We start from the raw sequence: 26,564 nt of genomic DNA, 5'->3' as shown, positions 1-26,564 counted from the left end.
TTCTTACACGATAGTATACGTGTTTCAATGCCACTCTCCCAAATCATCCCACCCTCTCCCTCTCCCTCTGAGTCCAAAAGTCCACTATACACATCTGTGTCTTTTTTGCTGTCTTGCATACAGGGTCATCCTTGCCATCTTTCTAAATTCCATATATATGTGTTAGTGTACTGTATTGGTGTTTTTCTTTCTGGCTTACTTCACTCTGTATAATCGGCTCCAGTTTCATTCACCTCATCAGAACTGATTTGAATCGGTTTTCTTTGTTTACTACTTTCACCATTACATCTTTTTTAGATTTTTAAAATAGTAATAAAAATAACAGACAGAAATGTCTTATACTGTACAGGAAGGTAACCCTGCGTTATTTGTTTTTAAGTATAAAAAAATCATCCTGGAGTTTTCTGAAATAGAAATTCCTAAACATGGGTGAATCTAACAGGTAATTCTGCCAATACAGTGTTCTGTAAACCATTGTCATAGGACTGGATTCTCACCTGAAGCTCATCCAAGTCAGGGAAGAGCATGTTTAAACGATTGTTCAGCTTTGGTCTATTCTGACTGCAATTATGGACACCACTACCTAATGTGAAAAGAACTAGGGATGCATCAATGAATGGAAGTTGAAAACTACAATACTGTTAACTATTTAGAACCCAAAGAGCATTATCGTCATTACCCTGTTTCTCATTCAAATCTGTTTTGTTCCAGAACTTTCCAGCTTCAGATTTTTTTTAACAATATAACACAGTTAATATCTCTAAAAAGAAACTGTAACTAATAGAAATTATGTTTTGAACAGGAGAAAATAAGTTGCTTACAATGGACTCACTGTACCTTTTTTTCAAGCCACTAAGATGGAATTCAGCTTATCAGTCTCCTGTAGGGTTTGATTTATATGTAAAAAGCCTAATCATCAAACAAGAGACCATTTGATGGAATTTAAAGACCTTTAAACATTTCATGGTAATGATGCTGTGATCCCTGAATACTCCAGCTTATTAAAACCAGGCATATATTCCTGTACAGCTAATAGAATGAATATAAACTGAAAGTTCCTACAGCTTTTCCAAAAAACCAGCAATTGTTCTCTAAATTTTCACTACCCAAATTAGAGGCCATTGAGGTAGCTGTGAAAAAGAGTCTAATGTTGGAAAAATAAGAATATTGCAAAACTAGATATCTAAATAGGGCTGTCAAGCAATTCATATGGGAAAAAAAGCTTTTTAAAAACTGGGTAAATTTGGAATTTTGTCCTTTATTTTGATTCCTTAAGGAAGCATTTAGTTTTCCATTTTAGTTGCCTTTTTATTATTTTAACACATAATTATAAACTTTTGTGTGTGTTTATTTTAGTTGAAGTACAATTGACATATGGCATTATATTATTTGCAAGTATACAATATAATGATTCCAATTTGCATACATTGTAAAATGATTGCCACAATAATTCTAGTTACTGTCTGTCATCATACAATCTGTATTCTTTATAATAAGAACTTCTATGATTTACGCTCTTAGAAAGTTTCAAACACGCAATACAATTGTTTTAAACCTAATACATCCTTGATTTCTTTTTCTTTTAAGAACTTGGGATATGCTGTATCAGAGGTTGGTAATCCGTGCAGACTATGGCCTATGAGCCAAATCTGGCTGTGGCACGTGCATTTGTCAATGAAATTTTATGGAACTCAGCAACCTTCATCCTTCATTCATTTACCTGTTGTCTTTGGATGCTTTCCCATTATAATGATAGAGTTTATCACAGTTGAGATAAACACTGTGTGAACCACAAAGTACAAGATATTCATAAATTGTTTCCAGAAAATATAGGTTAAACCTTGTCATGGATACTGGAGAAGGAAATGGCAACCAGTATCCTGTATTACTGGAATTCTGAATACAGAATTCAGAATCCTGAATACTGTATTACTCCAGTATTCCTGCCTGGAGAATCTCATGGACGGAGGAGCCTGTCAGGCCATGGTCCATAGGGTCGCAGAGAGTCAGACATAACTGAAGTGACTAAGCACACACGTCATGGATACCCCTTTTTAAAATTAATTTTTATTGGAGTATAGTTCCTTTACAATATTGTGTTAGTTTCTGCTGTATAACAAAGTAAATCACGCATATATCCCCTCGTTTTTAGATTCCCTTCTCACAGAGCATCTAATAGAGTTCCCTGTGCTATACAGTAGGTACTCATTAGTTAGTTACTTTATACATACTAATGCATATGTGTCAATTCCAGTCTCCCAGTTCATCCCACTCCCTCTTCCCCTTTTGCTGTCCGTACATTTGTTCTCTCCATCTGTGTTTTTATTTCTGCTTTGCAAATAGTTTATGTGTATCATTTTTCTAAACCACACGTATAAGTGATATTATATGATATTTGTTTTTTTCCTTTCTGACTGACTTCATACAGTATGATATTCTCTGGGTGCATTCATGTTGCTGTGAGTGGTATTATTTAATTCTTTTTAATGACTGAGTAATATTCCATTGTATATATACACCACATCTTCTTTATCCATTCCTCTGTTGATAGACATTTAGGTTGCCTCCACGTCCTGGCTATTGTAAATAGATCTGCAATGAACATTGGAGTACATGTATTTAATATCTTTTTGAATTATGGTTTTTTCTAGGTATATGCCCAGGAATGGGTCATTTCATAGTTCTATTTTTGTTTTTTGAGGAACCTCTATACGTTTCTCCACAGTGAGTGTAATCAATTTACATTCCCACCAAAAGTGTAGGAGGGTTCTTTTTTCTCCACACCCTCTCCAGAATTTATTGTTTGTAGATATTTTGATGATAGCCATTCTCACTGATGTGAGGTGATACTTATTGTAGTTTTGATTTGTATTTCTCTAATAATTAGAGATGTTGATAATCTTTTTGTGTGTTTATTGGCCATCTAGATGTCTTCTTTGGAGAAGTGTCTATTTTTTGGTAGATCTTCCCCTCATTTTCTGACTGAGTTGTTTATGTTTTGGATAGTGAACTGCATGAGCCGTTTTTATATTTTGGAGATTAATCCTTTTTTGGTTGTTTTGTTTGCAAATATTTTCTCTAATTTGAGGGCTGTCTTTTTGTTGTGTCTATGGTTTCCTTTGCTGTGCAAAAGCTTTAAGTTTAATTGCATCACATTTGTTTACTTTTGCTTTTATTTTCTAGGAGATGGCTCAAATTTACATCAAGAGTGTTTTGCCTCTGTTTTCCTCTAAGAGTTTTACAGGATCTAGCCTTACATTTAGATCTTTAATCCATTTTGAGTTTATTTTTGTGTATGATATTAAGGAGTGTTCTAATTTCATTCTTTTATCAATAGCTATCTCGTTTTCCCAGCATCATTTATTGAAGAGAATATGTTTTATCCATTGTATATTCTTGCCATTTGTTGGTCATAGATTAGGTCACCATAGGTGTGTGGGGTTATCTTTGGGCTTTTTATCTTGTTCCATTGGTCTGTATTTCTGTTTTTATGCCAATTCCATACTGTCTTGATTGCTGTAGCTTTGTAGTATAGTCTGAAATCAAGAAGTCTAATTCTTGTGAATTTTTTCTTTAGGATGTATGTAAAACAGCAAAATTTAGTTCCAATATTCAGTAATAGAAATATTAATGCATTTTAATAGTACCTTCTGCTAGTACATTTTAAATCAGCCAATGTGGAATATAAAATCTGAGATGAAGGAAAATTTAATCTGGCGCAAGGTCATATTTTCTTACTACAAAGGTTATAATAATTTATAAACATAAATTATTTTATTTTTAAAATATATGTTATGAATAATTGGAAAAGGAAATATGGTAAAGTTAAGAGTCAACTGAGATGCTTGGAAATTTTTTCTATGACTATAATTCATTGGCTAACCTCCTGAATTTTCTGATCTCTATCTTGGAACTCTGTTTTATGTGGCTGTTGACAATGTATTAGAAATAGGTAGTCATTTGTACTATTTCAGCAAATAGAGATCTTAGGAAGCAACTATTCTTTCTCGTTACTTTCTATCACTGAAAATTTCTCTGCAAATGAGCTCAATGAACTCAATGAAAAAGAGTCTAGTTAAAAGTAATACATTCAATTAAGAAAATTAATCTTTGGTTAAGTTTTATATGTTCAGTACTTTAAAGCCATATAACTCATAACACTATTTTTATGTTTTCTAGATTTGGATGATCCAGTAGTAACTGTTCATCAAAGTATAGGTGAAGCTAAAGAACAGTTTTATTATGAGAGAACAGTATTTCTCCGGTGTGTTGCCAATTCCAATCCACCTGTGCGGTACAGCTGGAGACGTGGCCAGGAGGTATTACTACAAGGATCTGATAAAGGCGTTGAGATTTATGAACCCTTCTTTACCCAGGTAGGAACTGATGTAATAGTATTTCCACCTCACTGCTGGATATTTTCCTAACTCTGGTAGCATTGCAATACTTCAAATACTTTTCTGTTTGAAAAGATAGTTGTTTTTTTTTTTTTAAAGCAATATATATTTAGTTGAAAGATCAGAGGACTCAAATAATGAAAAACAATTTGTTTGTTTGTCATGTAGTAGCTACATGCATCAAGTTACTTCTTGAGAACAAGTTAAATGTATATGTCCTAAATATTTCTTTGTCCATAGGTTTGGCTGGATTTCATGCTAAAGTCCATAATTATACATTTGCTCTCTGCTTTATTTTCTTTTTTTGTGAGAAATAGTTCTTAAAATATTCTGATTTCCACGTTTGCAATGGTAAATTCATTTTAAGAAAATGAAGAAATGTATTTGAAATATGTTTGGTTTTGGTTTAAAGGGGAAAAAATCTATCAAGATTTCTTTGTTCTTTTTCGATGTTGGCTTAGTTTAAGAATAGAATCATAATTATATAAAAGTTAATATATCTTGGTCATCAAAAACTTATTTAATAAAAAGAACATTTAAATTAATTTTATATACTGTGCAGGTAATATGGAACATTCTTTTGTAATGCATGTTTTTAAATTTTATTGAAGTGTAGTTGATTGAATTAATGCTTCTTGAGGAGACATGGAAGTTGTGGGAATATTTGAATGCTGTAATTATAAAGACATTTTGACATTTACAAAAGAACACAAACCTAACTAACAAAGAAAATATTTTAAATTTAAGAAAATGTACTTGGAAAAATTTTCAAAATAATTGTGATTATTTTTTTTTAATTATATAGGTAACAAAATAAACAAGAATCTGACTATGCTGTTAAAGTTTGAGGCATCAAATGTCCATAAGGAGAGAAACATATAACTAAATTTAAAATACTATAAATATTCTAACTTCAGAATGTTAAAGATTTTTACATTTCACATCCCAGCCCTCCAATAATATAAGATTATCCTGAGATTATAAATTCCCCATCATCCCATTTTTATTAAATGCAGCATTAAATACATATTGCAGTTCATTATGAAATTTTTTACTAAAATTCATTGTTTTTGTTAGCAAAATAACTGAAAAATTTGTTAACACTATTTAGTATCTTGATGTCCCTAAGGTTTAGAAATCTGAATAAATGATCACCTATCATCTATTTGCTTCTTCTGTTGTCAACTTCTTTTAAAATATGGATGTTGTTAAAATTCATAAAGCATAATTTTCTGTTCACATGATATTTACCATACTAAGGCAATTCTAAACACATATTCACTAAGTACTGAAGCACATATTCACTTCAGCTTCTTACTTGAAGAAGGGTCTTGTCACGTAAAAATAAACACATGGGTCTTGCCCAAATTTAGGGGAAACTTTAATGTTTTCCAAGTAATTGAGACTTTGTTTTAAAGTTTTAAATAAGCACAATCAAATTTTTCATTCATTCCTTTAAATTTGTTGCTGTTTCTGTGTTAGCAATTCAAAAAGTGTATCTTAAAGAAGCTCTCAGACTTGTAGCTGTTGATTCTGTCTTTTAAAAGTTACTTATTTTCTCTTCCTTCTTTATTTTTCTCCCATTCTTTATGAGAAAAACAACTTTTCAATTTGAACATTTCAATACTGATACTTTCTTTGATGTGAATATTATACTGTGCTGCATAACACATGCTTTTTCTGCTTTTTACTGTACTGGGAACTCTGCTGTTTGGACCCTCCAAATTAATTATCTTTAAAAAGTGTTTAAGAAACAAATTGTTCTTAAAATTCTGTGCTCTGGATTCACCGGCTGTAACTGATAATTGCCAATAGCATATAATTTTAGCTTCCATTTTAAAATGTCTTTCTTGCCTTTGGTTACTTGATTGTTTTATCTCTGCTCCTAAAATGGCTATGTATTTATATCTGTCTTAAAAATTACATAGAAGCAAGAAATGCTTCAATATTTTTATGTTATATATGTACTTAATTTGTCAATATTAAACGTATTTTTTTGTAGGCAAGATTGATAAAACTGTCAAACAGCAGCACATGGAAAGTACTTATGACCACAGAAAATGTTGGCTTTCTCATGGACAAATGTTATTAATTGTCTTTCTTCATACTACACAAGCTGATATATTGCACACAAGTCCAAGTATTGTGGCCTACAAGACCATTTTTGATCTTGTTCCACCTTGTTCTTGCTTATCTAACCTCCTATACCTCATTCACTGTTCTAGTCACACCCACTATAGACATGCCCAGGTTCTGCATGTTCTTGATTCCTCCAATTAGAATGCTGTTTAGATAACATGGCAGGGATCTTCTTAACACTGAGAACTCATCACCTGAGAAAGGCTTTCCCTGACAGATCTATCTGAAGTAACATCTCTTCCCTTTCAGTTACTCATCCCTAAAATTCAGTGTTTTTGTTTTCATTTTTTTCTACAGCACTAAAATTATAAACTTATCTTATTTGTATATCTGGACATAAACTCTTTTCAATAACTCACATGGTGACTGACACACTGAAGAATCTCAGTGAATATATTGAGCCAATATTCCCATGAAGATGTCTGGATTTTTAACTATGGAATGTGTGCTTAGTCACTCAGTTATGTCCTACTCTTTGTGACCCCATGGACTAAAGCCCACCAGGCTCCACTCTCCATAGAATTCTCCAGCCATGAATATTGGAGTGGGTTACCATGTCCTCCTTCAGGGGATCTTCCCAACCCAGGGATTGAACCCAGGTCTCCTGCATTGCAGGTGGATTCTTTACCATCTGAGCCACCAGGGAAGCCCAAGGAATAGTTAAAATTATTAGTAAATCCTGAAACACTCTCTGTAACTCTTACTTCTTTTTCCCCACTAAAGAAAGCTTAGTGAAATGTGAATGAGAATGATATTAAAATTAAATCAATTTTAGTGTATTTAATTTCTGAACTATTGATGATTTTCTTGTTGTAATTTTTAATTGATTTCTAGTCTAATTTTACTGGGTAGGAATGTTTCAGTCCTTAGAAGTTGAGACTTGCCTGGGATGTATTTCCTTGAATGATCCTTATGCACCCACAAATTGTGATTCCAAAATTGTTGTTTCAGTTGGGTCATATTTGTTAATTTTGTTGTTTGTGTATTCTACATATTTCCTGATTTTTTGTGACTGCTGTTCTAAAAGCTGAGAGAATTTAGTTAATGTCTATGACTTTGACTGTGGATTTGTTTCTTTCATCTTCATTTTTATCAATTTATGCTTTTTATATTTTGAAAATATATTCCTAGAAGTTGCAAAATTAGAATTTTTATATCTTCTTAGTGGCTTATCTGGAGTAGGAAATGGCAATACACACCAATATCCTTGCCTAGAGAATCCTGTGGACAGAGGAGCCTGATGGATTGCTGTCCACAGCGTCGCACAGATCAGACATGACTGAAGCGACTTAGCATGCATGCATGCATGGGAGAAGGAAACGGCAACCTGCTCAATGTTCTTGCCTGGAGAATTCCTGGGACAGAGTAGCCTGGTGGGCTGCTGTCTATGGGGTTGCACAGAGTCAGACATGACTGAAGCGGCTTAGCAGCAGCAGCAGCCGTGGATTATCTGAGTGTATTATTTTTCTGATATTATAGCTTCCTGGTAAGCTATCACTCGGAAATGTACTACTGGCAGTGTTTCTTGCCTTATGTCTGTTTCGTCTGTCATCAATTTAACTATATACCCTTTCCTTTGGTTGGTGGGCCTCTTTAGAGGGTGGGGGAGAGTAATAAATATTCATCTCTTTACTTTCAAACTTCATATTTGCAACACATTGCTTATAACCAGAATATAGATTTTTGTTGTTGTTTTAAGCCAGTGGAACTATCTTAATTTTTAGTACATTTAATCCAATGACTAGTAGTTTTTTCTTTAACCATGTTAGGCTCTTCTTTTATTTTACTTCTTTTTCTTCTTGCCTTCTGGGTTTATCAGATATTTTAACTATTCCATTTTTATCATCCATCTAACTAAAATTTAAAATTATCTTAATAGCTTTTATTGGCCACCTTAAAAAATTACACCATGCATGCTTATTTATTTATTACTTTAGCACTTCTTCAAGAATGATAGAACTTTAGAATAACTTAGAAATATCTACCCTTTTTATATTTTATGCTATTTTTTGTCTAGTACTTTAATTCTACATATATTTTAAAATCAACAAGATTTTTTTTTGTTCTTTGAAAAAAATCATTATTCATTTAAATTTACCAATATGTGTCCTTTTTTCCATTTTGCATTGATTTATGTGTAAGGAAACATTTGAGCTTCAGTTCTTTGCAGTTGGATATACATGTGTTCTAGCAATATTTATTGAAAAAGTCTTTCTTTCATCACTGATTCCTTGGCACTTAAATTGAAAATCAATTGCCCCTTTGTATTAGAGTATTTCTGAGCTGTTTATTCTGTCCAATTGATTTATTTGTCTGTCTTTATTTAAATACTACACTGTGTTAATTCCTATAGCTTTATAACAAATCTTAAAATGAGAAAGAGTAAGTACCATAACCATGTTCATCTTTTTCAAATTTGTTTTAGATGTTTTCACTTCTTTGTATTCCCACTTAAGTTTTATTATTTTTTTTTATTTTATATATATATATATTTTTTTATTTTTATTTTTTTTAAATTTTAAAATCTTTAATTCTTACATGCATTCCCAAACATGAACCCCCCTCCCACCTCCCTCCCCATAACATCTTTCTGGGTCATCCCCATGCACCAGCCCCAAGCATGCTGCATCCTGCGTCAGACATAGACTGGCGATTCAATTCACATGATAGTATACATGTTAGAATGTCATTCTCCCAAATCATCCCACCCTCTCCCTCTCCCTCTGAGTCCAAAAGTCCGTTATACACATCTGTGTCTCTTTCCCTGTCTTGCATACAGGGTCGTCATTGCCATCTTCCTAAATTCCATATATATGTGTTAGTATACTGTATTGGTGTTTTTCTTTCTGGCTTACTTCACTCTGTATAATCGGCTCCAGTTTCATCCATCTCATCAGAACTGATTCAAATGAATTCTTTTTAACGGCTGAGTAATACTCCATTGTGTATATGTACCACAGCTTTCTTATCCATTCATCTGCTGATGGACATCTAGGTTGTTTCCATGTCCTGGCTATTATAAACAGTGCTGCGATGAACATTGGGGTACATGTGTCTCTTTCAATTCTGGTTTCCTCGGTGTGTATGCCCAGAAGTGCAGGATCCTCTATGATCCACCTTCCAGAATGCTGGAAATAAAAGCAAAAATAAACAAATGGGATCTAATTAAAATTAAAAGCTTCTGCACAACAAAGGAAACTATAAGCAAGGTGAAAAGACAGCCTTCTGAATGGGAGAAAATAATAGCAAATGAAGCAACTGACAAACAACTCATCTCAAAAATATACAAGCAACTTCTGCAGCTCAACTCCAGAAAAATAAACGACCCAATCAAAAAATGGGCCAAAGAACTAAATAGACATTTCTCCAAAGAAGACATACGGATGGCTAACAAACACATGAAAAGATGCTCAACATCACTCATTATTAGAGAAATGCAAATCAAAACCACAATGAGGTACCACTTCACACCAGTCAGAATGGCTGCGATCCAAAAATCTGCAAGCAATAAATGCTGGAGAGGGTGTGGAGAAAAGGGAACCCTCCTACACTGTTGGTGGGAATGCAAACTAGTACAGCCACTATGGAGAACAGTGTGGAGATTCCTTAAAAAATTGCAAATAGAACTACCTTATGACCCACTTAAGTTTTAGGATCATCTTGATTTCTGCGGAAAGTGTGATAAGATTTTGAGTGAAGTTTTGTTGAATCTGTAGATCAATCTGAGAACAAGCTGAGATATGAAAGCTATAGAGTGGAGGATGATTGATATTGGCAATGTATTAATACCAAGCAAAGAAAAATCTAACCTGCTCCATTTTGGTTTTACCTCTCTATCATGTGTAGTATTGTTCTATGAAAATTCAAGAGTATATGTAAGATTTTTCAATACCATTTTAAAATTTTTTAGATACTGCTCTGAGTATTTTCATGTATATATGGATATTTATCATAAATACATGGGAAGCTAATCATTTGTTTAAGAAATTCTCAAGGGTTTATTTAAAACGAATACCTCTTGGGTTAAGGAGTGTGTGCATGCTCAGTGACTCCTTTGCATCTGACTCTTTGTGACCTCATGGACTGTAGCCCACCAGGCTTCTCTCTCCAAGAGGTTATTCCAGTCAGAATACTGGAGGGATCTTCCCGATCCAGGCATCAAACTTGAGTCCCTTGCATCTCCTGCACTGGCCCGCCAATTCTTACCACTGTACCACCTAGGAAGCCAGTTTTTGTTTTTCCAGTGGTCCATAGTATGTTTACTTTTGTGCAGGAAACACAAATGCAGATGCCTACTAAACTATCTGATACCATAAATATGTGGTCTGTGGGGGCCAGTATGAAAATAATAGCTGGTTAGGCTTGCTGTATGTGCCTGCTTTTTAGAAAACGATATACGAACTGTTGCTTTCAGAATTCTATATCTGACCATCAGGGCTGCCATTTTGAAGTTCTGCTTGAGTCCACAGGTTCTTTAGGAGGGGAGGACACATATGATAACATTACTACTTTTGTATAATTGCAAATATAGGGAATTATAGAATAAGCAGGATTTCTCTAAAAGTTATCTTGTATGAAAAAACTAGAATTTACACATTGAGAATTCCAGGGCTCATTCCAGCCTCTAGGGCACATTTTTATAATACAGACACATAGGATGTAAAGAACATTTATTTACAGGAAAAGAACATTTATTAACCCATGAATTTATTTGATAACAAACAGCATTCTCTTTAGTACTTTCTAGCTGCATTGGAAATTTGGAAGCATGGTGAACTGTGATCAACCAGGAGGAGAAAGGAACACAGTAGATACAGCTTGTGGTCTTTATTTTTACAATGATAAAACAAAAATTTTATGTAGATTCTAATTTACAAAGTTAATAATACTTAGTTGTTTTTCCCTATATTGAAAGGTAACTCAAACATTTCTAAGTAACTATTCAGAATTGTGTAATTGGAATGAAAGCATCAATTATTTGGGGTATATATCATAGTTGCTTTAGATTTAAAATTAGCTTTGCTTTGTATCCTTAAATTGCTTCCCAATATTGAGGGGTTTTTTTCGTTTTGTTTTGTTTTGCCTTCCTGTAATGCCTTTTCAGTTCTTAATGAGATAGGAATGGTATTTAGCCATACTTTTCTTTTTGCTTATCAGGCTACTGTGTATGTATATGTATTCTTATGTGTTAATGATTTCTTAGACTGTTGTTTCCCAAAAACTGCTACGTGTACTTTATTAGGAAAAAAACTTTCCATTTTAGTTTTGTTTGTTTTGGAGCACTGCAGTGATATTTTAATTTATTTTCATAGACCCTAAGGCCGCTATGGCTACATAGTGTAAATAAGATCCAGTTAAAAGTGATTGAGATCTGTTTCGTACAAGGTTCAGGCACCTCTCTATCAGAGATACAGAGCTTACTAGGCAAGGCTCCTCCTAACTTTGATACTATAGGGAGAAATCAAAGAGAACATTCAAAATGGAAAGCAATAGCATGTGTAATACACAGAACGATGATAATATCTTCAAAGACTGGCCACCCCTCTGGTTGGCTGGAATAATGATTGGTATATGGGGGCAACAGTGGACCACAAAGCTGGAAAGATATATTGGGACTATATATACTGTGGATGGATTCAAATGACAGATCATAATCTGCTTATTTTTAATATTAGAGAATTACATTTGTTTTAAAGATATTATGTTTTGCTGTTCAATAACAATGTCTTGTTTTTAATAAAATAGAATTTCTAAGATAACGCGATACATGTGCCTCACATGCACGTTCACACTAAGTTAATAACTATATTAACTTAAATTGAATATTTATTTTACCATACAGTAGAAATACAGAACCTTGACTGCACTTTTTATAGATCATGCTTCCAGAATGAAATTGATCTGTGTTCCTGAGGCAGCTATGAATTAATAAGCATATAAGTCTAAGAGGAATAATTATGCTTTTCATACTTGCACTCACTTAATACTAGGTATGCTGGACAGCATATATTGTTATCTATTTAGAAATAAATAAATTAATTAACTTTTAGAGCTAAAAAATGAGTGTGAATTGATTTTTTTCTTTTTATTGATATATGAAAGTAAATATTAAAAGAGAGTTCAAATTCCTTTTCTAAGTAAAATAGCAATACTGTTTCAGGTTATGGATATTGTTTCATTAGGCAATAATCACCTTTGGTAAGGGGGTTCCCTTTATTTATTTTAAAAGTAGTTTTAAATGTTTAAATCTACGTGTTTCAAATAATCTTGTGAATATTAAAAAAAAACTTGTACTTAAATTTTACAAAACACACGTATTCTTGCTATTTCTCCAGAGCTTTTATAAAGATGTTCATGACATCATCTTGTGCATTGTAATTACGCCATCTAATTGCAAGACTGAACATATTTACATCAATTATGTAATTAGTTATAATTAGGCTAATTAGACTAATTATACAATTAGACAATGATTAACTGAAAATTCCTTTTTACAAATGATAGAAATTCATATGAAAATATAAATCATTTTAGTTCAACCCAAATGATTCTCCATTCATATGATAGCTTAACCTTGGGAGATAGTGGACCTAGAAGTCACAGTAGGTTATTTCTCCATTCCATCAGTCATTCTCATGTGTTCACTTTGCTGCTCTGATCTGCATAAGAATTAACTAGGATATGCTATACATAAACCATTATATTTATTGAACCATATCTGTTGGTCTTTAAAAGGTAGGAATCATCTCAAAAGTAAAGTTTTAAAAACTCACTATCAGTACCTAGTTTACAGTCTTTATTTTTAGATAACATAAATACTAGCAGCATTTCTAACTACAAGAACTTAAGTATATATAATATTTCAAGAATGCATTCACTACAAGAATGACCTCTTTATTTTAACAGCCAGAGCTTCAATGCTATTGGTTTGAATGTACTCCATTGTTTCATCAGTCCCTTGGGGCTTGTTTCCTAATTATCTTTGCTTGTTAATAGTGGACTGTTCAGTTCTTCTGTGGATGGTCCCTAACTCAGCTTCTTAAATCTATCATTCATCTTACCCTAATATTAATGTTTTTTTCATTCTTACTATTAAAATTAGAGTCAACGTAGTTCAAAAATTTTTTACTGAATACATTATGTTCAGAACAATGAGTTGGATCTATTCTTTTATTTTTTTAATCTTTATTGGACTATAATTGATTTACAGTGTTGCATTAGTTTCTGCTGTTTGTGTGTGTGTGCTCAGTCATATCTGACTATCCAATCCCATGGACTGTAGCCCTCCAGGTTCCTCTGTCCATGGACCTTTCCAGGCAAGAATACTGGAGCAGGTTGCCATTTCCTACTCCTGGAGATCTTCCCAACCCAGGGATTGAACCTGAAGTAAACCATCTTTTTGTATACATATATCTTCTCCCCTTTGGACATCCCTCCCACCTCCCATCCCATCCATCTAATTCATCACAGAGCACTGAGCTGAGCTCCTTGTGCTTTACAGCAGATTCCCACCAGCTATCTATTTTACACATGGTAGCGTATGTATGTCATTATTTCAAGGAAGAGTTTTCAAACTAAAAATCTCTTACCTCTGCGACAGTCTCTAAAAGTATATTTTTCCTTCATGCTTTTTATTTTCTGAGTTAGTGTCTTTGATCTAGTTATACCAGTTGTGTTTGTTTACATGGTTATGTATGTTTCTTGTAGTTTGCATGGTATATTTATATCAATATAAATCCAAGAGAGGACAAATTCAATCTGGAAATGAGAGACAAGTCTAACTTGTTTGTTGGCAAAATATGAAGTGGCTTTTTTGGGGGTAGGAGCTCTGTATTGAGGAAGAATAGAAGTCAGTAAAGGTAAATAACAATAAAAAGAAGAGTCAGAAAGAATTAGAAAACCAAGATAGAATATCTTAAGAGATCCAGATGGGATGTGGCGACACTCAAGTGCAAGAGTGTAATGGCTAGCAAACACTGCAACTAAAAAGGAAAATTTGGAAAAGCAGGATTTCATTAATTGCAATACTATTGGCTATTTTTCCAAAAGTGTGTGTGTTTTGGCTTAGAAATTTGTTAGGTATCTATACACACACACACAGAAGTCGCTCAGTCGTGTCCAACTCTTTGCGACCCCATGGACTGTAGCCCACCAGGCTCCTCGGTCCATGGGATTTTCCAGGCATGAATACTGGAGTGAGTTGCCGTTTCCTTCTCCAGGGGATCTTCCTGACCCAGGGATCGAACCCTGTCTCCCGCATTGTAGGCAGACGCTTTACCATCTGAGCTACCAGGGAAGTCCATCAAAATCACGGAAGAGTAGTAGTAAGTTTCAAAAGGATGTCAGTTGAGATCTTTTATAGATGAAATCTACTTCCTAGAACATAAATGCTAATTGAAACCATGATAATGCATCAGATTGCTATAGAAAAATAGTATTCATAGAAGTTTGCAGACTAAAATTTGTATAATAGAAAATGAAATAAATGTAATCAAAATGTGTCTAAATTATTTTATTTATAATTTTTTACCTACACACAAGGTGCTGTCAAAATAGCAAAGGTAATCTAAAGTATTAGAAGGAAGTGGAGAAGGATACACACATAAAAAGGAAATGAAGATTTATTAAGATTTATTGAATTTTAACAAAAGAGATTATTAGTGACATTGGAAGTTTCAGTGAAGTGTTGAAAAAATATCCAGAAAATATAGATTAAATATAATTTGCCAGTGGAAACAGAAACAAGGAATACTGGCAGAATATAATCAATTCTATGTAAATAAAGAGACTTTATCATTTAATATGCATCTGAATGGCACCATTTATTCTTTTATATAAGAATTGTTATCACTGCCTGGCTTATTTTAGACTATTGACTATATTTATTAATGTCTATTGAATTCATATCAGGTGCCAAGCAGAAATAAATTCTGGGAAAATAAATATGTATAAGCAAAATGCTGAGTGCTAAAATATAAGTATTCACAGTACTTTTAATTGCAAAAGAATGTGTTTAAAAAGTATCTCACCTATGATAAATCCTCTGCTAAGTGCTTAGGACATACTGCTGAGAACAAGACAGACATAATCTCTGCCCTCTTGGTACTTACTAGCAAGGGGGGAGCATGGCAGAAAATAAATCCATTACCAAAATAAGTGGAAAAAAGAAACTGTGTTATAACAAGGTATAAGCAGACCTCCCAGAAAGCGTTTCCTCTTTTTCCAGAAAGTAAGGAAAGACCTACCTGTGGAAGTGAGGAGTGCTGGGATTGAAGAATGAGACAAAGTTGGTTAGGCATAGAGAAGTAAGGAACCCGGCATGTGCAGAGGGTCTGTGGCCACAGGAAGCTGAGTATGTGTAAAGCGTTAGGAAAATGAGAGGAGACAGGAGAGGCGAGGAAAATGCAGATCCAAAGGGCTGACAGTCATGTTAAGAATTATTATGTTTATTTTTAAGAACAATAACATGCCATTCCTTTGATTTAAGCAGAGAGAGGGCATAATCAGATTTCCATGTTGAAAAGTCCTGATTCTAGATTAGATGATCATATTTGCTTGGATTCTTAAGCTATACTAAGCACAATCAGAAATTTCTCAGCTGAATGTTGGGCTTAGAGCATTATATTTAAGTATAAATAAAAGAATGTTCAATATTGAATGTGTTGCAAGGTCAATAAGAGAATCTGAGATGGAGATACTGAATATCAAATAATAATTGAAAATCTAAGATTCCTGTTGCTAAAAAAGAAAGAGTAAATTTAGAGGAATAGACTTGAAGTCTACTTTGGGATATGAGTTTTAGGTATCTACGAGACATAAAAATATACAAAATTGATGTAAAAATTTTGCTGTATACATCTGAAATTGAGACAGTTCTGGAATAGAAATAAAGACTTGAATAAAAAGGCAGAAATATAGGGCTTGCAGTATAAATTCATTAGCAAGGATAAAATCATTTAAGGAAATTTTATAAAGTGTGATTAACTGTGAAACAAATAGAATTCCAGAGAATACCGACAGTCAAGTGTTGAGGGGAGAAAGAAAAGAAATCTAAGCAATGATATTCAGAGGTACAAGGAGGAAGATAAAGTATCTTGTTCAAAAAACTATCTGAGTCAACTGGTTCTAGTATAACATATTCTTTCTCTATGCTTTCTAACTAAGCACCCTTTTATATGCATTGTATATAGATAACATGACAGCTCTGTAATATATTGAGAACATGTTTTAAATATAAATTCTAGAACCACAGACACTGACTCTGTATATTCTGTGGGGTGTATTTGCATCTGCTTATACAGAAAAAATGCAATGTCTTTTTTACAAAAAATTTAAGATATGACTATTTATCCTAGTGAGGAAAATCCCAGTGTTTTAAGGTGTGACTGTTTTAAGACTGAATGAAAGGTGTTAGCCAAATGCCTATACACACTGAGGAAGATTCATTTGACATTTCGAAAACACTGTGTACCTACTTATGCTTTTTTTTTTTTGGGAGGGGTGGTTTTTTCTTTTCTTTTCTTTGGCAAATGAACAGGCCATGTCTTATGTATTAAATCACTAAGTATTCTGATTCTTTTGAATAATGTATGAAAGTATTGCAATTTTTAGGACTTGAATGAAGTCCTTAAGTAAAATAAAAGAAACACATGGTTCTGTACAGATGTTATCTGGAAAAATTAACATTTTGAAAATTGCTATACCAAATGGGATGTCATTGGGAGACATTTTTACCATCTCCATAATTAAGTTACTTGTGAGAGGAACTATTTTGAGAGATGCATTAATAACTTTAGCTGGTAAAGAAAAAAATCCCAGGAGACCTTATTTGAATTGGGCAAGTTTTTTTTTTTTCATCATCTTATTGTTGTTGGTGGTTCTTTTTATCTTCTGAATAATTTCAGTGTTTTTGTATGGGCTTTTTGGTTCATCAAGAGTGGATAAGACATTTTTGGCAACTTGCCTAATTTGAATCTATCTGCAATTCTGCAGATTTACTCAGGAGATTTAGACTTTAAATTCCTGAAAGTAAAGTAACAAGAACAAAAATAATATAAAAACATCATGAATACTCTTTAAATGCAGTTTTAGATCTATCATCTGCCATTGCTCCATATACACAAAATATTTATGTATATAAATTTAATTATCCATCATTAGATTGACTTCATTAACTTTGTTCTACCAACAGCGTTTCATTTATTGTCTCATCTTCAGAATCCTTTTCTTTCATAACATTTCATGTTGAAATCTGCATAGATTACACTGTTTGTTGAATAGACTCCATTATTAAGTACACTGTTCTGATCTTTGCATAATAATTTGCATAACTACCACCAGAAATAGATCCCTCCCCCTTAGGAAGCTGGTTTGCAAAGAAATTGTTATGAATTTTCATTGCTGTTTGTTAGTTTTTATCTCCAAGCACATTGCAGTATGATTTTTAAGTGCAATATATTTTTAAAATTTAGGGCATTTTTCTTAAATAACTGACAATCTTCCATATTCTGATAATATGATTTAAAATATAATGTTATGATTCATTTATTAATTCGGTCACCACTGACTTTTTCTAATGACTTTTTCTACATTTTCAGGGTGAAACGAAGATCTTAAAACTAAAGAATCTTCGACCACAGGACTATGCTAATTATAGCTGCATTGCTTCAGTGAGGAATGTATGTAATATCCCTGATAAGATGGTGTCATTTAGACTTTCCAATAAAACAGGTATGGAAGTACAATCTGAATGTTTTATGTTCCTTATCCACAACAAATGTTGTAAAAGTCTCTATAACTTTTTAACTGACCAAACGATTTCTATAGTATATGTGGGAACAGTGTCTTTTCTTTCCAGAAAATTCTGTGATACATGAAAATTTTTTTATAATTGGAAACTGTAAAATTTAACTGCAATAGGATCCCATGTAAGGCATTTGTTTATATAGCAAATCAAATTATTATTCCTTAAAATAATGCTTTCCTAGATATCACAAATCAGCCTATATTTTGTTCAAAGAAATTTCAGAGAAATACTAGATTTTTCATATGAAAATTTATGCTCCAAGTTGCTAAAAGTGTTTCGTGATTCCAAAGCTGAGTAAAAGAACTTTTCCCTTACTCCGTTTCATGTCAAGAAAGCTAATTGGTAATTTCATGTAGGTATTTTTAGGAAATTATTTTTGTAGAAAATGTCAAAAATCAACAAGATTTCCACTTAAGTTAGCCTGTGTTTAGTAATATAGACCTCGGAATAATTGCAAACATGTTGAGAAGAAATGCTTGAATGAAAAAGCAAAGAGAGAGCATGTGAATGAGCTACTTTTATAAGTTTGTATATGAAAAATCACCATAATAAATTAGAATTTGAATGCATTTTGAGAAATTTTCAGTGGCAATTATTGAGTTTTTGATCTTGTTATTATATTAAAAGTATAGAACTTTAAAAAGTGCTTTACCCATTAACAAAAACCTGGAAAACTGTAGGTTTTGGTGTTCTTCAGTTTAGGTCCTGGGTCTGCCACTTATTAGCTCTTATTAGATCCTGTTGAGCAAGTTACTTTACTCTTCATTGCCCCAGTTTCCTCATAAACTCATAAAGTTATAGGAAGGGATTTATGAGATAATGTATAAAGAATATAGGACACACTTATTTGTTCCTCTGACAGTGAGCTAGTAGTCAGCAGCTCCATCTACTCATTTGGTAGAAATATTAAATCTAGGGCTTTTTGGAAAGAGGAAAAAATTGTGTGCTCATACTTTGACCTGTAAAAGGTCGGTTTTCATTCCAGTCCCAAAGAAGGGATGCCAAAATGCCAAAGAATGTTCAAACTATTATACAATTGTGCTCACTTCACATGTTAGCAATGTTGTGCTCACTTCACATGCTAGCAACGTTATGCTCAAAATCCTTCAAGCTAGGATTTAGCAGTATGTGAACTGAGAACGTCCAGATGTACAAGCTGGGTTTCGAAGAGTTGGAGGAACCAGAGATCAAATCGCCAATATCCTTTGGATCATGGAGAAAGCAAAGGAGTTCCAGAAAATCATCTACTTCTGTTTTGTTGACTATGCTAAAGCCTTTGACTGTGTGGATCACAAGAAACTATGGAAAATTCTTAAAGAGATGGAAACACCAGACCACTGTATGTGTCTCCTGAGAAACCTGTATGCAGGTCAAGAAGCAATAGTTACAACCAGACACGGAACAACCAACTTGTTCAAAACTGGGAAAGAAGTACAACAAGTATATTGTCACTCTGCTTATTTAATTCTATGTAGAGTACATCTGCTTTTTTAACTTCATGCTGGGCTGGAGGAAACTCAAACTGGAATCAAGATTGTAGGGAGAAATACCAACAACCTCAAATATGCAGATATTACTTTAATGGCAGAAAATGAAGAGACCTCTCGGCTCCATCCTGGATGCCTGAACCATGGTTACTCCATTTTGATTTTTAAATGTGCCCTTTTTATTAATGATTAAAGCAAATGTGCAGTGCATGTTGACAGATGATAATGCAGACTATTCTAGTTCAAGCCAGATCATGTGTAAGCCAAGCTGACTTCACCATATCTCAATGTGTGTGAATATTTCTTCCATTCAGTGAAATGGGGAATAGCATAATAGTGGATATATTATTACTTATGTTACAGCCTTGCACTTGGTAAGTGCTTTATTAATTTAAAAGTATTTAATGTTTATCATTTCAGTTTATCTTTATAACTACTGAGATGTAAACAGGTGGATTTTTTTAGTCACGTGTTTTTGCATCACCTGACACATAACAAATTGGCCTACAGCAATTAAAATATTTTCATTTGGACCTACTGTATAGTACCAGGTACTCTGCTCAGAACTGTATAATAACATATAAATGGGATAAGGATTTGAAAAGAATAGATATATATATATATGTATAACTGAATCCCTCTGCTCTACACCTGAAACTAACAGAACCTTGTTCATCAACTATACTCCAATATAAAATGAAAATTTTTTAAAAAATGAAATTTTTGATTTAAAAAGTATCCTCATTGGTTTGTTTTGAGGATGAACTGAAGTAAGACAAACAAAAATTCTTAAAGATTAAAGTATAATAAAATTGCATCTTTTTTTTTTTAATGCTGAACATATGTATGATTTTATTACCTTCCAATTTCCATAGCGAATAAAGGATGGAGACAGGCTTGGTCCCAATGTTTGAAGGGTTATTTTAAAATAGGAGACTGACTAGCTATTCAGATCTTTTTGTGGATCTGAGAAAATGAACTTAAATCTCAGCCATAGTGTTTTATTAGAAATAAATGATTTATCCTAAAGTGGAAGGGAGAAGATTATCACAAGAAGTAATAGGCTTTCCAACTCCTAAAGTCTTGTAAAGCAGCTGGATGACTATTTCCAAGATAATTTTTAAAAATCAATAGCTCAGAAAGCAGAGATTTGACTACATGAAGAACACAAGATCACTTTCTGGTCTATTATTTTTTAAGCAAAAATATTATATATCTAGACTGAACAAACAAACTATTATTCTCTTTTATGAATATTTTGAATATTCTCTTTTATAAATATTTCACAACATTCAGATTGACAGTCATTATAAAATGAGCTTCAGAGTTATGATAAATAAGTGAATTGAAAAATATAAACTAATACCTTGTTTAATTCTTTGTTGAGTATAATCAGGTATGTGCCTGGTGTTTTTCATATTCAAATCAGGTTTGCTTAAGCACATTTCCCTCTGGTTGTGCTTAAAGTTAGAAGAGTCCATGAATTTCAAATAAGTTAAGTTTCCATCATCTCCATGCAAATAGGTCTGTAAACTAACAAATAAGTCCATAGTTTTACTAACATCAGGAGATCCTAAGTTACCACCGCCATAACCAATATGAGAGTCAGATATTTTTAAGTTTTCCTTCCTGTGAATCTCTAAATAAAAAATTCTCACATTTCTAACTCTTAGTGTACACAGTGTCAAGGAAAATGTGTAATTTATTGAGGGAAAAGATATTCTATTATAAATATTGTAATGTTTGATTAATCTCCTTTGTAATATACTTAGGAAAGTATAACTTTGGAAATACTAATAATTTTGGTATAGAGATCAAATAATTTAGTAAAAATGTATATTTTGTACAGACAAATTTCATTTTAACATCTTTATAGTCAAATAAACTTTTAAATTTCAATCACTCTATCAACTGGACTTGCACAATGCCCAAATGGTACAGCATGTGAAGATGGAAATAATGTCTACTGTGGATGAGGGTTTCTAAAAGATTTTGCAGCAGAACAATTGCATTGTGTAGTATAGATTCCTGAGCCTATTCCACATCTACAGAATTAGAATTTCTAGGGAATGACCTGGCAGTGTATACATTTTAAACATATATAAATGCTTTGGAAAACAAATGTCTTTATTGTCAGACTGTTTGCCATGAACCTCTTACATTTTGTGAATAGAAACTTCCATTGATAAAAATCAATTTTCTAGACCTGCTTAGAAAAGCAACTGCTAGGTGTCATTTTAAAAGTCTGTGTCATCTATAGATTTACCAGTAATGTGTTTTCTTAACTTTTTTACTATGAATTAGCATCATAGTAGAGCTTGAAATTATCTGTCATGGAGTATCCAATCATTTGTTGGTCTCTGTTGACTATTTGCCATGCTATGAAAAAGTTTCTGTTATATAAATATTATTTATCATGCTAATCTAGCTGTCTTAGACCTCATCATGAAAAATTCATAGAAGTTTATGAAACATAAGATAGCATGTTTGTTGATTTTCAGTTGTCATAATCTTATAGCAGGGTCTAAAAATCGTTTTGATCCTTTTTCAACTCTCTTTTGGAAGAAAATGAATATTACCTTTTGATTGGTAAATTCTTAATGTCCTTGTATTTTTCATAGTTTATTAAAATAAACCTATTCAAATGTTAAAATTTAGAATATTAATAAATGAAAGTATATTTTAAATTATCATAGTTATGGTAACTAAACTGAAATTATGTGTATTTCTAACATGAGGACACCTATAAATTATAATAAAACAGATTTAATTTATTTTAATATATTTGAAGCACTTATATGTTGATGACATGATTTCAAAGGCAAATAAGAATTAAGCATGTTACTTTAGAATGAAATACATATTTTGTACCTACTTGGGAGGTTATGATGAATCCATAAAGAAATGAGACAGGTGGGGCTAATTTTACTAAAATATAGGTCTTCTGATTCAGTCTGCTCAAATTTGGCATTTATAAAATTATCCAATTAGGATGTTTTCCATAAATGTGTTACATCTAGGAACCGAGTCATCCCAAAAATATTACTGACTATAGAAATATGGGAAACATCTACATCCTCCTTCTCTTCTGCTTTCTCTCTTTCTTCTTTCTCCTTATTTTTTCCTCTCTAATCTGTCCCATTAAATTTTACCATGGAAAAAGAAAGAGGTTAGGAAACATCTGTTCCCTTCATTATATAACCATTATCTGTTCTTATTACTTTATATAACCTGTAGAAAAGTTGTAATGCTCAGCAATTTCTGTGAGACCTAATAGGAAATGTTGTGCATGCTGTGATCTCTTCATGGTAGTTCTCTTCTATGTTTGGAGGAATTTAAATTATCTAAGTGTTATGATAAATAAATAATACTTCAGTTATTGGAACTTTATGGAGTTGTCTGTAATAGGAATAGTGTGGACATAAGCACCTTCTCTTGTAAAACAGTATATCCCATTGTCATACATAACTAGTAAAAAGATGAAAAGAAATGACTGGGGAAACTTTTCTGTCATCTGTACGTGAGTACTAACCTCATAAATACTTCTTAGCCATGTGTATATTTGAAGTTCTTTCTGTTAGGTGAGCTCCACAGCATCTAGCCAAACAGGTTATTAGCACCACTTATTAAAAGAGATAGAAGAAACAGAAGGAAGAAAAAGGAAAATAAATGGAAAAAAATGTTTTATTGTTTATATACTAAAATCTTGGGAATATGAATGCTTTAGCAGATTTTTTAAAATTATACATAATGCAGGTTTTCTAAACAACAGTATTTACTACTAAAGATACCAGAAGAATACATGCAATTACTATTACAATCTTATTGATAGGCCATATAATTAGAGAATGAGATGTTTCCTACAACTCTCTTGCATGAATTTTGAAGTTCAAAAGCCTAAGGTTCATATTTGTTTTTCTCAAATTGGAGATTTTATTTAGCTTCTCTAAACTTGTTTTTCCCCTCTTTAAAATAGAGATGACACAGAAATCCATATTATTTTGTTTTATAGGCTGTAAATGCCCTTAAATGAAAAACGTTTAGAGATTCCAGCACATAACAAATCCAATAAACAGTAGTCATCATTGGGCTGTTAACCTTGATAATGGTGAGAAAGAATAAAATTGGTATCATCAGTAATCATGGTGAGATGAGGACAAGAATCTTAGATTTTTGCTAGGATATGATATATAGCTTCAGTCATTGATTACTAATCTTCAAATAAGTTCTCTATCATTTTTAAATTACTTTTATCAGTGGATAAATTAATACTACTATTTTCCCAAAAAAGTATAATGAATAGTTCTTCTGTCATATGTCCATCAAACTATAATTGACAAAATGTGTAACAGAACTATAAAATGCTATTCTGTGAAAATGATAAGGAGTTGAATAAACTTGCACTTTTGTTGATATGTAACAGATTCTTCATCTGGGTGCTCCATCATTTCCTATGGCAATTGAACCTATATATGCCCTATCCTCATTAATGTAGCTTCATAATATGAGCATACAGATCTTGAGTATGCAGTGAATCTGGGGACAGAAGCAATGGTCATTATGGGGCTTTAACTTTGGTCTGTCTGAGACTATTTTCTGAACAACAATGTGACTCAAATTTTCCAAAATTCTACTGCCATAGTAACAGAAAGTATGCATATTTCTGGGATCTTTCGACACCTGTACATTTTATTGTCCTAGCAGTGATTTTTTTAGTTTCACTACATCCAAAGTGAACTTAGACTGTGAACTCTTATATACAATATTCCTCATAAACTGTTAACTTGCCCAGAAGACATCATAACTCAGATATAGTAGATAGCAAAGCAAAGATTAAAAAAGAAAAAAAACTTAATCAAATGAAAGGTAACACTATCATAAAAGGGTATAAATTATTGAAATCCTATTTTTAAAAGTGAAAGTGTTAGTCAGTCATGTCTAATTCTTTGCAATCCCATGGTCTATAGCCTACCAGGCTCCTCTGTCCATGGAATTCTCCATACTACTGGAGTGAGTCACCATTCACTTTTCCAGTTGATCTTCCCTACCCAGGAATCAAACCCAGGTCTCCTGCATTGCAGGCAGATTCTTTACCATCTGAGCCACTAAAGAAATATTGTCTTACAACTTAACCAAATACTTTGGAAAGTATGTCAAATAGTCTGTATTTTAGCAAACATCTAGAACAATTCATTGATGTTATTTCCCAGCTTTTCAGTTACTCTTCAAATGCTGATGCTGCTGCTAAGTCACTTCAGTCGTGTCTGACTCTGTGCGACCCCATAGAAGGCAGCCCACCAGGCTCCCCCATCCCTGGGATTCTCTAGGCAAGAATACTGGAGTGGGTTGCCATTTCCTTGTCCAATGCATGAAAGTGAAAAGTGAAAGTGAAGTCGCTCAGTCGTGTCCGACTCTTAGTGACCCCATGGACTGCAGCCTACCAGGCTCCTCTGTCCATGGGATTTTCCAGGCAAGAGTACTGGAGTAGGGTGCCATTGCCTTCTCCTCTTCAAATGCTAATAAACTATAATTATAACTAAACAATTTAAAAGTTATTTACAAGAATAAAGGAGTTCAAGTCATGCGATATTTCTTTCAGCAAGTTGGGTGAGATCATGCTAAAACAAAGCAATGGAATTTTTACACTTTAGAACAATTAATTTTTAATTTTAGATTGCAGATTTGTAGACCTTGGCTTAGTACTTAATAAGGTTCTATTGTTCTAGTGAAACTGTTGAGAAATATGTTATTATAGATAATAATTCAGTTGCTGAAAATGCACTCTAAGGTTCTTATATGGTTTTGAACTTGCCATGTACAACTTGTAGTTTAGAATATTTTAATGATCATTCACTGACAAAGTTCATTTGATACATTACTGGATCTCATGATGATATACAATAATTTCCATAAGTGCATGTAACTAATCCCATATTTTTTTTTTTTTTTACCCAAAATCCTAGAATAGATTATATTAGTGAACTGTCTTGAGGGTTTCCAACCATCCCAGTTTGTCCTGGACTCAATGAAAGTCTCACATCCTATAATCTCAAGCAAGCTAGTATAATTGGTCACTTAATGATCTAATTCACATGCAGCCTACCCTCATATGGAATATGAGTCTCAATGTCAGTTGTTAACACTGGTTCACATGCAACCTTAAGCAGCTCTACATAAAGAAGCATTTTTGAGAAAAACCAAGGTGTAGATCCTGACTCTCCCCAGTTGTGTGATCAAGTCCTTCGACTCTTTGAACCTGCTTTTTGCTAAGCCATGTTGATGCTGTGCTGTGGGTGGATAATCGATTGATAGAGAATATTTACTCTCAGATTTCATTTTTATTTGCATGGTAACACTAACATCAGTGGAAATTTAGTTGAAAAGAGATGGCTACAAAGAAGTAGATACAGCCTATATGTACACAGCTACTCTTAAGCTCCAGCATTCATGCAGGCAAGTTTCAGGCTTGCAGAATTTGATAAGATTAATACCTCATTGTGCTGTTGTACTTTTATACATAAGGCTTACATTACTATTTGAGAAAAAATAGCAAACAAATAACCCGTGGAACTCATGAACCTACTTGATGAAATTTTTTCAAATCTTGAGCCCTCAATATTTTGTTTACAAAACGTCAGTGGCAGAGAAGTTTTCATCTCATTCAAGAGAAGATATGTTCTTGGTCACTGTCCTGCCTCCGCTCTAAGACATTTAAAAGCACATATTTCCCCATAG

General features: G+C 33.0%; 1 protein-coding gene across 1 annotated transcript in view; it reads left to right on the top strand.

The window, feature by feature from the left end:
- Positions 1-26,564, top strand: part of MDGA2 (MAM domain containing glycosylphosphatidylinositol anchor 2) — a 925,916-nt gene that overhangs the window by 565,396 nt on the left and 333,956 nt on the right. Inside the window, exons 4-5 of the mRNA XM_042252298.2 lie at positions 4,180-4,376; positions 18,134-18,266. Coding sequence (XP_042108232.1) covers positions 4,180-4,376; positions 18,134-18,266 — 330 coding nt within the window. The remainder of the gene's footprint in view (positions 1-4,179; positions 4,377-18,133; positions 18,267-26,564) is intronic.

The sequence above is a fragment of the Ovis aries genome, chromosome 7 (assembly GCF_016772045.2).
Source record: "Ovis aries strain OAR_USU_Benz2616 breed Rambouillet chromosome 7, ARS-UI_Ramb_v3.0, whole genome shotgun sequence".
Lineage (NCBI taxonomy): Eukaryota > Metazoa > Chordata > Mammalia > Artiodactyla > Bovidae > Ovis > Ovis aries.
This window is presented reverse-complemented; position numbering and strand designations above follow the sequence as displayed.